The sequence below is a fragment of the Chanodichthys erythropterus genome, chromosome 17 (assembly GCF_024489055.1).
Source record: "Chanodichthys erythropterus isolate Z2021 chromosome 17, ASM2448905v1, whole genome shotgun sequence".
NCBI lineage: Eukaryota > Metazoa > Chordata > Actinopteri > Cypriniformes > Xenocyprididae > Chanodichthys > Chanodichthys erythropterus.
The window spans coordinates 17,237,289-17,251,894 of NC_090237.1; the positions used below are offsets into that span (position 1 = coordinate 17,237,289).

At 36.6% G+C, this 14,606-nt stretch overlaps 1 protein-coding gene across 1 annotated transcript; it reads right to left on the bottom strand.

Annotated features, from left to right (window-relative positions):
- Window positions 1-128: 128 nt before the first annotated feature.
- On the bottom strand, window positions 129-12,731 carry appbp2 (amyloid beta precursor protein (cytoplasmic tail) binding protein 2). Its single transcript, XM_067365759.1, has 13 exons — window positions 12,336-12,731; window positions 9,701-9,789; window positions 8,655-8,806; window positions 8,447-8,570; window positions 8,170-8,338; window positions 8,003-8,092; window positions 7,843-7,910; window positions 7,630-7,735; window positions 7,387-7,511; window positions 5,941-6,026; window positions 5,549-5,739; window positions 5,197-5,362; window positions 129-3,514 (listed from the first exon to the last, which is right to left on the bottom strand). The coding sequence occupies exons 1-13, from the start codon at window positions 12,471-12,473 to the stop codon at window positions 3,252-3,254; spliced, it is 1,767 nt and encodes a 588-aa protein (XP_067221860.1). The 5' UTR covers window positions 12,474-12,731; the 3' UTR covers window positions 129-3,251.
- Window positions 12,732-14,606: the final 1,875 nt, after the last annotated feature.

Sequence of the window (14,606 nt, forward strand, 5' to 3'; positions counted from 1 at the left end):
TTCATTAGCCATGTTTTAGGATGGATACAGTTATTTAGGAGATACTTCCTAAATGAAACACCCGGTCATTAATTTTCATGACTAGTGAAAAAGTAAGCAAATATCTTTCAGAGGTACACATGCTGAGTACAGTCTTTTATTCAATTTTTGTTCAGCCACCAATCCACCCAAAAGAGTGGTTTTTGTAGGATCCCGTCGCATTCAAGTCATAGACTCAAACATAACACATTGACTTCAGAAACAGGTGGAGAATATTCATGTAAAGGCAAAAAATAAAGCAATTTTAATACTTCAGAAGCAATATTGCTCATTGTAGTCTATTAGACAGCTCTATATTGTTTTTTTTGTGTTAGAAGTAGTTACAGATTTTCACAATGGTGGATACAAATGAGTTTAATAATGATTTGGTGGTTACAGATGTACAATGTACAGCAGACTACTGGGGGTGAGTTACATAAAGCCAATGACTGAAGAATATCCAAGCAGAGGCTCACTGTGGCACAGGTTACTGACATTTCCAGGGTAACAGTCAGTATCAATGTTAAACAACACAAATTTCCTTTTTTTGCCATGGGACTTCACTCCTAGAGTGTCTCCAATGGATACAGACAAACAGGTCTTAAAAACAAAATCATAAAAAGATCACTTCCACTCATAGGTTGTTACTTCAAGGATTGCCATCGTCCATCTGAAACAGCACTTTGGCTAAATCGCAATCTACACGTGGCAGCACATCTGAGGACTTCATTAAGATAATTAGCATCAAAAAGGCCCCACTTTATCGTTATCAACCCGTAATTACATTCTCAAACACACTGAGGGCAGATTTCGAAGATAAGTGAAGGACTGTAGTGACAGGATTGCTTTTATTGTCAGAGGATGCTATTTATTCATTTCAGTGATCAGTTTAACACTTTTGAGTCACAAAGTTCATCTTTTGTTCTCTTATTTCATGGGACATTTATTAACTGCTCAGTATAAGATTGTTTTTCTGTCACTATGGAGCTCACTGGGACAATAACCACTTGTAGCTATGCATCTACATCTATATACAATTACTTAAACATGCAAAGAAAGAACGTTTGACCCAGAAGCACCTTTGTTTTTGGGGGGATTGTGGCCTATTCGGATAAAAAACAAACAAACAAACAAAAAAACAGTATGAATTTGATCAAGTGATCAACTATCTTTCTAACCATGAAACGCCACTTGAGGTTGACGAATGAGCCCTTGAATCGACATTCAGAAGGAAGCAATCAGAGCTACGTTATGAATTCTCTTAGCATTCACCAAGCTTACTAATTTCCCATGTGCATTATCTGATGTTCATATTCCTAAACTCATCATCTGATATGAGAACTCCACTAATTCAGTCCACATAGAAATGCAAGTTTGCAAGATCACAGTTTATTTGTTAAAATATTCCATCTCTCTAACCAAGGCAAATTCCCGTCCTTCCCTCGCGGTCTCATGTATGGTATTTTGACCACCTGATTCCTCACAATCAAACCTCAACCTTAACAATAAAGGGATTTTTAAGGAGTGAAAATGAGCAAAATAACATCGCTCACATGTTGTAGCCGATCTCTTGTTCAGTTAACAGGGCGAAAAGGTGTTTGAAATTCTTCAGATGGAGGTTTCAGCCAAAGCAGGCTACTTGTAAAAGGCTAAAAAATTAGATCCCCACCAGCTGAGAGTCCTTTAAGACTAAGGCTGGGACATCAGCTCGAGCTGGGGTCCTGGTGCTGCAGCTGCTGCCGCCGCGATCGAGGGCTAAAAAGCTGCAAGACATCAACAGCACATTCTACATGACTAGCCTGCAGCAAGGCTTTGTTTCTGCAAAAAAAAAAGTACAATGAGTTCTCTATGGAGGAGTGAAAAAAATCCGCCAATTTAATCGCAACAGTCCTCATTCAACTTGAAATGTTCTCCTTGTGTACTTGGTTACGAGTCGGTGTAGCTTTTGGATATTTGAGAGAGGAGCGGCAGTGAAATGAGTCAGACTGGTTGGATCTGGAGTGTTACAGGTGCATTCAGCAAAATATTGCACACTATCACACCCCCCCTGCAGGAGAGCCTCTTCACAATGCCAGGTGCTGCGCTCAGCCTTTTTTTTTTTTTTGGTGTGTCCAGTCAGCTGGCAGTGGGCCAGGGGTGTTAATCTACGCCACCCGGGGCCGAGCTCTGAAAGGAAAACAACAACGACCTGGGAAACCTGGTCCCGTAACTATCACCGCTCCAGCTTATATATATATTTTGTGTGTGTGTGTGTGCGTGAATAAGGCTTCGCTATGACAGAAAGCCGGCCTTGTGAACTCATCCTCCTACTCCGTTTAGTTTATATTATGGCAATTTGCTGTGGTCACACATGTATTATTATTAACAGAAGTCATTTTGGCTCATCTGTTTGCAACATTACACCTACAAGTTGTAGCATACCTTGCATATAAATTATTGGCAGTTTAAAATAAGCTATGTCAGTACTAAGGGAATACAAAACCAGAAGAGAACTTAAAACAAGGTATCTAGAGCATTCGTAAACCCACTGGTCCATAAATTCCACACATGACATGAATTAATAATAAAAAAGCAAAAATAAACATAATGGTCCATAATGTAACATGGCTGGTCTCATTTTCCAGAGAGCACACAGGTAATCCTCAAATGCAAAGCTTTGCATTACATGAAGTCAAGCTGTAATCCTCGTGTTAATGGGGACACGGACGTCTACGGATGTTCCTTCACTCGGTTATAGGAGAGACGTTCTGTGGGCGCATTTTCTGAGAGCGATTTCTTCCACAAATAGATGATGTGGTGATAAAGTATTTTTGTAGTGTGGAGCAACTCTCCTTCAAATACAAAATAAAATAAAAAAAAAGAACAGAGGGTGTGTTTTCCGTCTTTGTTGGACTGCTGTTTTTTTTTTTTTTAAGTCAACTCCACATGAAGTCAGAGAAACGGTCGGGTTCTTCCAAGTTGCGAGAAGAGTGAATAAATTCAATGAATGGTTGCTTATCCATCATGAGTGTTAGCATGGTCAGAAAGATGTCATGGTTTTTCTCCCATTTTAAGGAAAATGGGCAAAGGGAGTTGCTGGTAAAAGTGAATTGACAGTCCAAGAGCTTGAGAAACTCAAGATGATATTCACACTCCCTGCCCGTCTTGACTACTTGTGAATAAATGAAGTGAAATGGGGGTGGGTGTGCACATCTATATGTTTCAGGTGGGCAGTGGGGTGGCCTTCCCAGCTGTTAGCCCAAGCAGGAGCGTCCGGCACCGTGGCTCTGGGAAAGCAGGAAAGACTGCACCACCTGCTCTGTGACCTGGGGGCTCGTGTTGACGTCCTCCAGCGCGTTGGCTACTGCAAACTGCCTGTCCCTTAAACGATTCCAGTTGGACAGAATATTGTGGTACTCAAAGACCTTCTCGTAGTTTCCAACTGAGTTGTACAGTTTTATCAGGCCTCTGTAGTCATATTCCAGTCCACTGTAACCCTCCCCGAACAGCTTTTTGCCTGCAGGAAACAGACAAATACTTTAGGTTTAGGTTAAGGTTCTACAATTTTGAGAAGAAATAGGGGTGGGCGATATGACCAAAATTTTCTATTAAGATTTTGAAATTTTATTTCATGATCACAATGTAGTTATTATTGCTTTATACATTCTGATACCATTAAAGTTTCATAATTCTTTTAAATAACACTATTACTAGCATAAAAAAAATCCCTCAAGCTTACTGAAAAAAAAAAAAGTGATAAAGAGTAAAGAAAACAAACTACAATAAAGCAATTACACAAATGAAATAGACCTACCTGAAAACCTCAAGCACTAGAAATAAGAAATACTACAAAAAATAAAATAATCAGAATGTATAAAAAAACAGTGCATAATATAAATTAAATATACATTTATTCTTATTAAAGTTAAGAGCAGTGAGAGATCTTTCTCTCTTTTTTTTTTTTGCTTGATTAGCATTAAAGGGTTAGATCACCCCAAAATAAACATTCTGTCATTAATTACTCCACCTCATGTCATTTCACTCCCGTAAGACTTTCATTCTTCTTCAGAAGACAAATTAAGATATTTTTGATGACAGAATGCTGTCAGATTTCCTTCCATTGACTGCCTTTGCAACAAACTTTGACACCTCAATAACTTCATAAAGAGATTGGAAAACGAATCCATATGAATTGAGCGATTTAGTCCAAATTTTCTGAAGAGAATCGGTCACTTGTCATATCGAACAGATATGTGTTTATGAAGTTTTTGAAACGTCACATTCGAAGTTTACTTGCAAATACATGTCACTTTGACACGTAGCTATGTGTATTTAACCATTCAATCCCAATTAGGTGGCAAAAAGCACTCTGTTCCGTTCTCACATGCTCTATGAGCAGCATATCATGTGCGCATGTCTCTTGGACAGCACGTGCATATACTGAAATAAGTTCTCTTACGCTGCTAATTGTGATGTTTTTAAACAGCAGTGCTTAAAAATGCATGAAAATAAGGTTTTGTGATCGTGCACCACAGTAACGTCACATGAGCGTAACCGCGATAGAGACGCTAGTCCAAAATCTCTACCGGTTGACAAATTTCCACCGGTTAATCATGTCTACCAGTATATCGCCCACCCCTAAGAAGAAATTAATACTTTTATTCAGCAAGGAAGCATCAAATTGATCAAAAGTGACAGAACAGACTTTTACATTCTTACAAAAGTTAATTTAAAATAAATGCTGTTCTTTGGAACTGTTGTTCTTTGGAAAAAGTCTAAATAAAATCTAAAATAAACCAAACCATCTTGAGACAAAACAATGGCAGTGACATATCAGTGCAAGTTGCTAAGTTGTTAAAACATGCATTTTATTCTGGGACTAGGCTTAAGCCTCGTTTGTGAAACCAGGGGTAAAATAATTAAAAACATAACATTTTTAAAATGTAAAATTAAATTGTTAATCTTTAAAAAAATAATGAAAAGACTAATTAAGTATTAGATGGCAGCAAAGGCAAACAAAATGTAAAAAAATGTGGATATGAGCATAATTAACCAATTTTGGCCAACATATATATCCAATATCAACCGACATGAATAAAAAAACAAAAAAAAAACAAAAAAAAAAAACAGCCAATACCAATATGTCACCAATATGTCATGCATGTCCACCCAAAATGCAACTACAAAAGTAACCCTCACCAATAGCGATGGATCGCAAGTAGAGGCGCTCGGCATCATCGTACTGATTCATGTCGTAGTTATAAAGCGAGGCCAAGTGTCCCACTGACAGAGCCACCTCATAGTCCTCCTGTCCCAACAGCTGCTCCTTGATCTGAATGGCCTTGATGTGCATCTCCTCTGCCTCCTGCATTAAAATCACACCATGGAAAGGTCAGTCAGCCCAACAGAGACCTCAAAAGCACTGTTGAGTTTGGCTTACACAATAGAAAAACACAACAATCTTTCACAACGATCCACTTGTGGTGATTTCCATATGCTATTAAAATGGTAACATTCTCACAGGTTTAAGTAAGGAAGAATTAATTAAAACCTTGAATTTGCGCATGGACTGGTAGAGGCGGCCCAAGTTGCCGTAGTGTTTCGCCGTCTGAACGTTAAACTCTCCAAAGGCTTTTTTGGCCAACTGGAGGGAGGAGAGGTGCAGATCATGGGCCTCCTGCAGGAGGCGTTCCTCTGTTTCTTTGTTATGGCAATCAATGGCAATCTCCTCCAGGATTAGGGCTTGAGATATAACGTCAGAAATACAAATTAGCTTGATGTAACTTGATTTTTCAATGAAGTAAAAAAAGAAAGCCTAAAAAAACTGAAGAATGACAAGATAATGCTACTTTGAACTGTCAAGGGCCGTCTTAATGTTGTCATTCCAGTAATGCAGCTGTGAATGAGGGGAGTTATGAAAGCTTTTCAAAGTGCTAGTCTCACCTTTCACCCTCTTGGACGAGGCCAGCAGCAGATGGTCTTCAGGGAGAATGTGAGTTATGATGTCTATGGCACGTTCTGCGTGGAATCTAAAAGCCAAAGTATGAAACTGGTATGTTATTGGATAAACACTTCCATGAAAAAAAATAGAGGAAAAAAAAAAAACAATTCTAAAAGAACAACTTAATTGTGTTAAAGGTTAGGGCAACTACTGGACATCTGTGTCATGGACTTCTTAAAACTCGAGGGACAAATAAAATGTTATCAAAGTTCGTACGTGATTAGTTGCAACCAAAAATACTGTTTAGTCTTGGAAAGTGGCAGCTTGCAGTTCAAGAAGTGACTCAAGACACCAATTAAATTATTCATATTTTCATGGTGATCTTAAGAGGAATGTTTGTCTTCTTTCATAAAAACAGTATTGCTATTTTGCCTCTGACCGATTATGTGTTGTTCGGTGTTGCCTAATGAATTCTGTTTTTGAAGCAAGGGAGTCTCACACCACCCAAAGATTACAGATTTTTGTAAAAAATAAAAAGGTAATTTAATGAGGGATTTATTCCCAATGATTAAAATGGTTAACAATTAAGAGTTCTTTTTAAAAAAAATCATTAAGAGAACCTGCTCATAAGAGTCATTTGTTCATGAATCATCTACAATTTATTCGATTTAGAAGCATCTGAGTGCAAGCACTGAGTAGCAGTACAGGAATCATTGATATTGTCCATTTACTAGGGGTACTACGGTACATGTATTCATCCCCAACCGTACGGTACAGACGTCACGGTTTGGTTCATGCAGTTAGACGATGAATACAGTCATTCACAGGCAATCCACACTCCAATCCAGAAGGGGGCGCATGTGGTAATTCAACTGTGTTTGCTAACCGCCACAACAGGATAAAGCACAGAAGAAGAGCAGACAATCTAGATATGTGTAATCTCTCAATCCGTGTTTTAAACGCGGAAAGAAAGCTTGAGAATAATATCTCACATAGCATTACATTTACCTCAGGCAAGTCATTTAGTGTCCACAGCATGTTAGTTCACTAGAGAAATGAACTCTAGAGGGGAGCATTTCACTAAATATAGGCATTATATTAGCTTATATATATTCATTATATTTACTTTATCTTTCGGTTAGGTCTTAATTATTTAATATGTTTAAATACATTTGTAAAAAAAAAAATAAAAGAAAAGAGAAGTTATTTATTGAATTTATTTAAAGAGAGAGATACAATTTGTATTCAATAAACAACTGTTTAATAAAAAGCAATTTTATGTTTAGTTTTCTTCCCCCTGTTGTACCGAACCGTGACTTCAATACCAAGGTACGTACCAAACCGTCATGTTTGTGTACCGTTACACCCCTTCAATTTACCCACCCAGATGTCAGCATAATTCTCTAAATATGAAACTAATGCACCCAGGACAGGATTGAGACACTCACAGTGCGTTATCGAATTTTCCAGAGCTGTACTGATGGACGTAGGACGAATACGCCAAGTCCTCATGTGCAGTTGCAACATGAATATTCTTTCCTCCAAACACTGACTGCCGAATATCGAGTGCAATCTGAAGGTAAAACACACCAATAACAAGTAAATCACCGATTGTCTTTCAAAGAATGAGAAAATGTTTTATTTAAACATGCAAAGAACCCAAATTTTAAGTAATTCTCACAGTAGCTCACCTGGTAAATTACCACTGACTGACAGATATTATCCACATTTAAGAGATAAAATCCATAATCTAGTAGTGTATCTGAGTATTTTGGGTGCTTGTGCCCAAAATGTTCCCTAAAAACAAAATGTGGAAATATATAAGCAAGCATTTCATTGCTGTCAAACTGAACATAATTTAAACACCAGCCACACTTTAAAAAAATTAACATGATAGTTCATACCGTGCCAAAAAGACTGCATGTTTTATCAGTTGTTCAGCTTTCCTGAACTCCCGCTTAACAACACAAGCCTGCAGGGATCAATTTCATGATTATGTAATGTGACAATGGATCAGAAGCTTACATCTATTTAGAAAAACTCCAACATCCAGCAATCACTGACCTTAGAGGCTTGTCTGAGAACATCAACTACTACTTTCACAGGTAAGCCGACAGTGATCTCCCTCATAGCCTCTATACACCACCTATAAGCCTAAAACGCATAAGGAACACAACTGTAGAGCAGCCGTTCACCAAACGAACTTCTGGTGTTGTTGCAATGGGACTTACCTCATCATAGTGGCTTTTGGCAAAGAGCAGGGCACACAGTTCTCCATACAGGGCAGCCTTATTAGCCTGATGGCCGTGTTTGGCTAGTTTTTCCATGTAAGACTGGGCCAGTTTGAAAGTCTCTTCTCCCAGGTGGTATTTGCAGTTGCCATTACGCACATGAAGTAACCTGGCACACAAAATCACAATAACACATTAATAACATATTTATAACACTGTTAATATGACTAACTGACCATTTACAGTTAGAACAGATTCAAGCTGATCATTTACTCACCTCACACAGCACTCCACTGCACGATACCAGTGAAGAACCTCATCATGTAATGTGCACAGCTGGAGGCAAGACAGAAAGACTTTCTCTGCATCTCCATACCAACCGGCATCTGATAAAAAGCCACCTGAGATGGAAGAAAAGTATTATTACAACTGTGCTTGTTATTATAAGCTGAAACAGCAGAAAAGTGAGCCAGAGTGAACCATACCTAAAACAAAGCCAAACTGTATAGCTTTCTCTTTCACATGCGCATCTGACTCTGCTATGTATGAACATCGGCGGCTGAAGGAGTTGGCAAGGACTGAAGCGACCTTCACACCGTGGTCCATCAGAGCCTGGAAGCAGTGGTGTAAGAGGTGCCTGTGGAAGAAAATATGTTCTAAGTCTTTCATCTCATCACTTACAAAACAATATTTTTCATATATTTTAGTTGACTTTTCTGAGGTGAGGGTATAAGGATGATTCTTTAACTTTATGCAATGACAAATTTTATAGTAGTATATTACTACTGGTGGACTAATTCAGTTTTTAGCTGATTTCTAAGATAGCAGATTGGCTTATATAATGCCAATACATATAGCCCTTTACATATTAACATAAATAACACTACAGATTTGTTTTTTTAAAGAAATGAATAATTTCATTCAACAAGGAATCATTAAATTGATCAAAATTGTCAGTAAAAATATAGTTTAAATTCAATTTCAAATAAATCCTGTTCTTTTGAACTTTTTGATAGTAAAAAGATAATAATAATAATTGATAATAAAAAGAAACTTCTTTCTTGAGCACCAAATCAGCATACTAGAATGATTTCTGAAGAATCATGTGACACTCAAGACTGGAGTAATGGCTGCTAAAAATAATTTAGCTTTGTCAGCTTTGCTAAATTAGTAGAGAATTTAAATTTAGCTGGTTTCTGCATCATGACAAAGTCTATCACTATATATATTACTCTACAACCCACTCTGACAAAAATGCTAATGAAGGCTTGCGCCATATACAACATGTGAGACTTGAATCATCAGACCAAAATACACACACACACACACACACACACACACACACACACACACACACACACACACACACACACACACACACACACACACACACACACACACACACACACACACACACACACACACACACACACACTCTCATACAGTGTGGCCATATAAACATCTTTAAGGTATGGCTTTGAGCTATATTACCTTGACAGACAGACTAAGAGTGGACTCAGCTGTCAATTACCTTTTGTCAGAGGCCCTGAGGACTTTGGCGAAGACCTCCAGCTCACAAAACTCCCCTCCCAGCTGGCAGAGCCGGCCTTGCTGGTAAAGCTGGAACACATGAAGAAATGTGAGATTGTTGACCCTATTGTACATGTGACACAGAAAAGAAAACTCAAGCCTTCCCTTGGGGATGTCAAGGCCCAGAAAACCAGGAAAAGTAGCCAATATGAAGACAGAATGTACAATCAGGAAGAGTTTGTGCAAGACCAATACGTAACACGTGCCAATAATATTTTGTTTGTGTTATGGCAAATCTGGTTTACAAATCAAATTACTTAACCCTTACCATTATATCTGAAGCTAAAAATTATAATCACCTCAAGTCAGTGGTTCTCAAGGCCCCCAATTGTCCACAATAATTGTCAAAGACCCCATGAATATCCAGTTGTTCTTGATTTATTGGAGATATATATATGCATAAGTCTTAGGCACATTAGTATTTTCACCAAAGAAAAATGGTTTTAAGTCAGTTATTTATATCTTTTGCTATAGATGTTTTTTGTATGCACAAGAAGTCTGACAACAGCCAGTATGCTCCGCACAAAAATCTGGGGCCTGTACCATGAAGCCTATTAGGTAAGTTTCAGATTAGTTTGCGCCAATCCTGGATTTTAGGTACCATGAAAGTGGCTTGGCTTTTAGCGGTGTTCATCAACATAGTAACTTATGGTTATGTTCTGGTTCAGAGATCTCAAACCAAAAATTGGGCCAATTGGATGTGAGCTAAATGAACTGACGCATCCAAAGCAATAAAGTCACTCCCCCAGTTTCTCTTCCTCCAAAGTAAAGGTCACTATATAGTAAAAAAAAAAAAATATTATTTAACAATGAAATTGTCTGGCTTTAATGATAATTACTTAGAATTATTTTATGATTTATATAATTATTATATGATATATATTATTAATCCAATACACACAAGCAATTTTAGTTTAGCAGTTATTATTAAGCATTTAGTTTCAATGAATATTGATATATAAATGTAATATAAATAAGCTGTAAATAAACTTTAATATGACTACATGCGACTTTTGAGTCTGTATTGCTACATATAATCAACTATATAAGCTAACATCACAAGTTTCTCTTGCACTGAAAGAGCAAGATAATTTCTTTTATTTGTCATTAGTGTAAATGAGTTTAAATACTTCATTTTCTTCAATCTCTTAACCTTCAGCAAGAGAGTTTTGAATCGCGCTGGCTCTCTTGCGAGAAGTGAATCATAGTTTCTCTCTGTTGCAAGATATGCGATTGGCTGTTCACCACCGATGTCACGGATTCATGTGCACGCGTTCCACAAACTCAGGATCAAAGCCTGAGTTGACAAAGAAAGTTGATGATAAGTATCATGGTACCAATGAAGCCAGATTGGAGTGGTTTGGTTGTCAACTACCATCGTGGTACAGGCTCCTGATCTCACCCATTGATTCCATCTGGGATTTCATGAAGAAACCAAGAACCAAGAAAGACTAAATCCAGAAGAACTGCGGCAACGTCTTCAAGTCTCCAACACTTTGTATTTACAATTTCTACCCATTAAAATATTTGAGAGCTTGGCATAACTAGAAAAATGTATATTAATTAATTTTAATAAATTCCCATGGAGGTATAAGATTTATTAATTTGACTTGTTGACATGACTTTTTCACATCTAGAGATCACACTTTCAAAATTAGGCTCCCTCATTTATCTAGGATTTTCAAGACAGTGGGAATACTATTTCATCAAATAATAATAATAATAAATAAAAAAAAACAGTTGTTGAAAATAAATGATTTGTAGTTTCTTTTTTTGTGCTTGTTTTGTCTTTAAAATCTTAAGTCATCTTTACACCCCCTAGGAAGTTTGCTGAGCAAAATGGCAATTTAAATAAAAAAGACAAGGCAAGTCACACTAAATTACCTTAAAATGCATGACCAATGCTATAATTGAGCATATTTCATTTTACATAAAGATTAATATGAGATAAAATAAGCAATTTGGTTCCAGAAGTTAAAAGTCTTAACTTTTAAATAAATAAAGTCAAGAAGTTATTTAAAATTCATTAACTAAGATTAATAAGTGCTTTAGAAGTACTTTCATGTTAACCACGAATCTTATTGTAAAGTGTCACTTGTGTCTTTTCTGTTAATTGTTTTCACAGTAACGTTAGTTGGTGACAAACCATTCAAACCATATTTACAGATGACAGTTATGTCACATAAAACTTGTGAATTCGTTAGAAACACGGTTATGGTTTAAATACTCACATGCCATTATAGCTAGTACCCATAAATAAGGTAAACAGGGTGAAAAGTGAAATGTCAATGTTTTATAGTCTTGACCCAGAGAGCTATATCTCACACAGCAGCAGGCTAAGACAACTGGAACATAGTGTCCACTTCAATCAGTCTTTACCCAAACTGTCACACAGAAAATGAGTGTACTCTTAAACCACAAACCCTTAACGGTTAAATGGTCTCGTATCTCGAGTCTCTTCTTATTAGCGCTCCACTGAGAGGTTGGTTCAGTTTTTGTTAGCCGAGCTGCTAGTGAAAAGTGTCAGATGCTTTTGACGTTTGCTCCGCACTGACCTCATTCATTGTGCTTCTTACCTTGTAGTAAACATCAAACTGTATATTTTCAGGGAGAGAGCGGATGTCCCGTCGCGATCGGCCGTAGTTGTCGACCACGGCTGAGATAGCGGTGTTGTACAGGGTCTCAGGGATCCATTCCAGCTCCACCGCGGCCATATTGTTTTCTTTCACTAAATCCAACCACAGCCCCCCCTCTTCCACTCCTACTTTCACCTCCTTCGCTACCTGGTCGAGGTAAAACTCTTTACTCTGATGCTCCTCATACACCCCCGCAGCTGGAAGTGCTTTTTGAGTCTGAAACGGACTGTTGTGATGGGGAACACAACCCTAAGGTTATGCTCTCATGTTTAAAGCTCATCCCCGATCGAGATGCCCCGCCCACTCTATGACGCTTTAGGCAATGACGTAGCGCTCGAACTCAGTGAACGCGCATTTGACTGTAGTTCAAAATAACGGCCGCATGGAGGACGACGGAAATCTATCAAAAGTAATCACATTTTTGTGGCTTCTACTAGACATTTTTATGTTAATTTGTCAGTGAACAAAATAGATATACACAAAGGCCTTTATTAGGGTTCCGCTGCCTAAAAAAATAAAAAAATAATAATAAAAAAATAAGGTTGGGAATCCCTGCAAAGATAAATAGCTCTATTTAATAGAAAGCAAGTAAAAAAAAAAAAAGCAGAAAGGTATATTTGAAGGTATAATAGTTAATAGTCAATGACAAAATATTTAGCTATTATTTTGCATTAATATAAATATTTTTTCCTTCCCTTGTGCGTTAGCCAACTTTGAAGTTTGCTCGTGGGCACCACCTACTGTCCACTACTGGTAAAATCCATTTTGCAGTAGCATAAGAAAATCCCTTGAAATCCTTTGTTTATGCACGCCATTTGTCTAAATGATATTTATTTGACTAGATTTCAAACCACATGATGTAGATTATATATTTCCATCACATAATGTGGATTATGTATTCCTTTGTGGTGCATAGTAGTGACATGTCTGTATCCCAGGTGTTTTCGAACTGGGGATCACCCCAGGCAGGGGGTCACAAGACAAAGACACAAGACATAAAAAACTGTAAAAATAAATAATAAGATTAAATAAATAGGTATAACAAAAATGTGATTAAAGTAAGTTAGTAATCAAACAAATAGATACAATTAGATAATAAATAAACAATTAAATAATACATTTATAACATTACTATAGTGAGTTAAAAATATATAGGGTCGCCATATATGTGCAACTTAATAGAAATTAATTTTATAATATAATTTTTTCAGTGTATAAATTAGGTGTTTATAAAGGATGGCTTTTGGGGTCTTTCACAAGAGAATGATCAAATTTAAGGATTTGATGTATCATACACATGGTTATTTTGTATTTTTATCCAAGTGTTATATCTCATTAGTATAATTGTATTTTTCCTTAATTTTAATTTCTCATTATTTTTATTGTATTATATAAAAAAAACAGGCTTTTCAGTACGTTCAGTAAAATGTAATGATATTAAGCACAAATTACGTCTCCCACTTAAAGAAATGTTACAGTAGAGCAAAGAGTATATGATTAAAATATACAAAATTACATGATTATTAATTACACATTATTAATGCTCAAACGCAATCATAAGTGCAAAAAAATATATAATTTGGCTTCACGCGCTTTTGAAATGTGTCACTATGTTTGTGAGGTCATTTTATAAAAGAAAAGCTCCTCACAGGTAGTCAAACTTGTGTAACCACACACATACAGTGCTATATATAGTGATACAGTATTTAGTAACTTATAATTTCATAAGCAAAAAAACAAAACAAAAAACACCATGACCCAAAGATCTTGTCCAAGTTCTATTCCACAAAACCCATACCTGCAATTTAAGTATTATGTGTATGCTATTATAGATTTATTAATTTTGTTAATGAGCTTTTATTTTTTTATTTTAATTTGAGTATTTGTTATGTGCCTTTGTCTTTTTATTAGGTTTTGTTTTTAAATATTACTATTTAGGTTATATGTACAGTCAAACCAAAAATGATTCTGATGTTCTTGATAATTTTGTGTATTTTTACTAGTGGGTGCAGGGCACTATAGTTCATTTATTTAAGTGATGATAGCAAAATAAAGTAAACTGTAAAATATTATATCCAAAAATTCTTCATACAGTGGACTACCAGTAAAATTGATAAAAATATGGAACCAAAAATTATTCCGAAACTTTGACTTGACCATGTTTTGCTTAAGCGTTTTCTGACATAATTAAGATATTTTTTTCTGACACAG

Coding starts and splice junctions, on each gene's coding strand:
- appbp2 (XM_067365759.1), bottom strand. CDS start 12,473: ATGGCCGCGGTGGAGCTGGAATGGATCCCTGAGACCCTGTACAACACC. Junction 8,339..8,446: donor GCAGTGGAGTGCTGTGTGAG/GTGAGTAAATGA, acceptor TTTGTGTGCCAG/GTTACTTCATGTGCGTAATG. Junction 7,512..7,629: donor AGTCAGTGGTAATTTACCAG/GTGAGCTACTGT, acceptor TTTTACCTTCAG/ATTGCACTCGATATTCGGCA.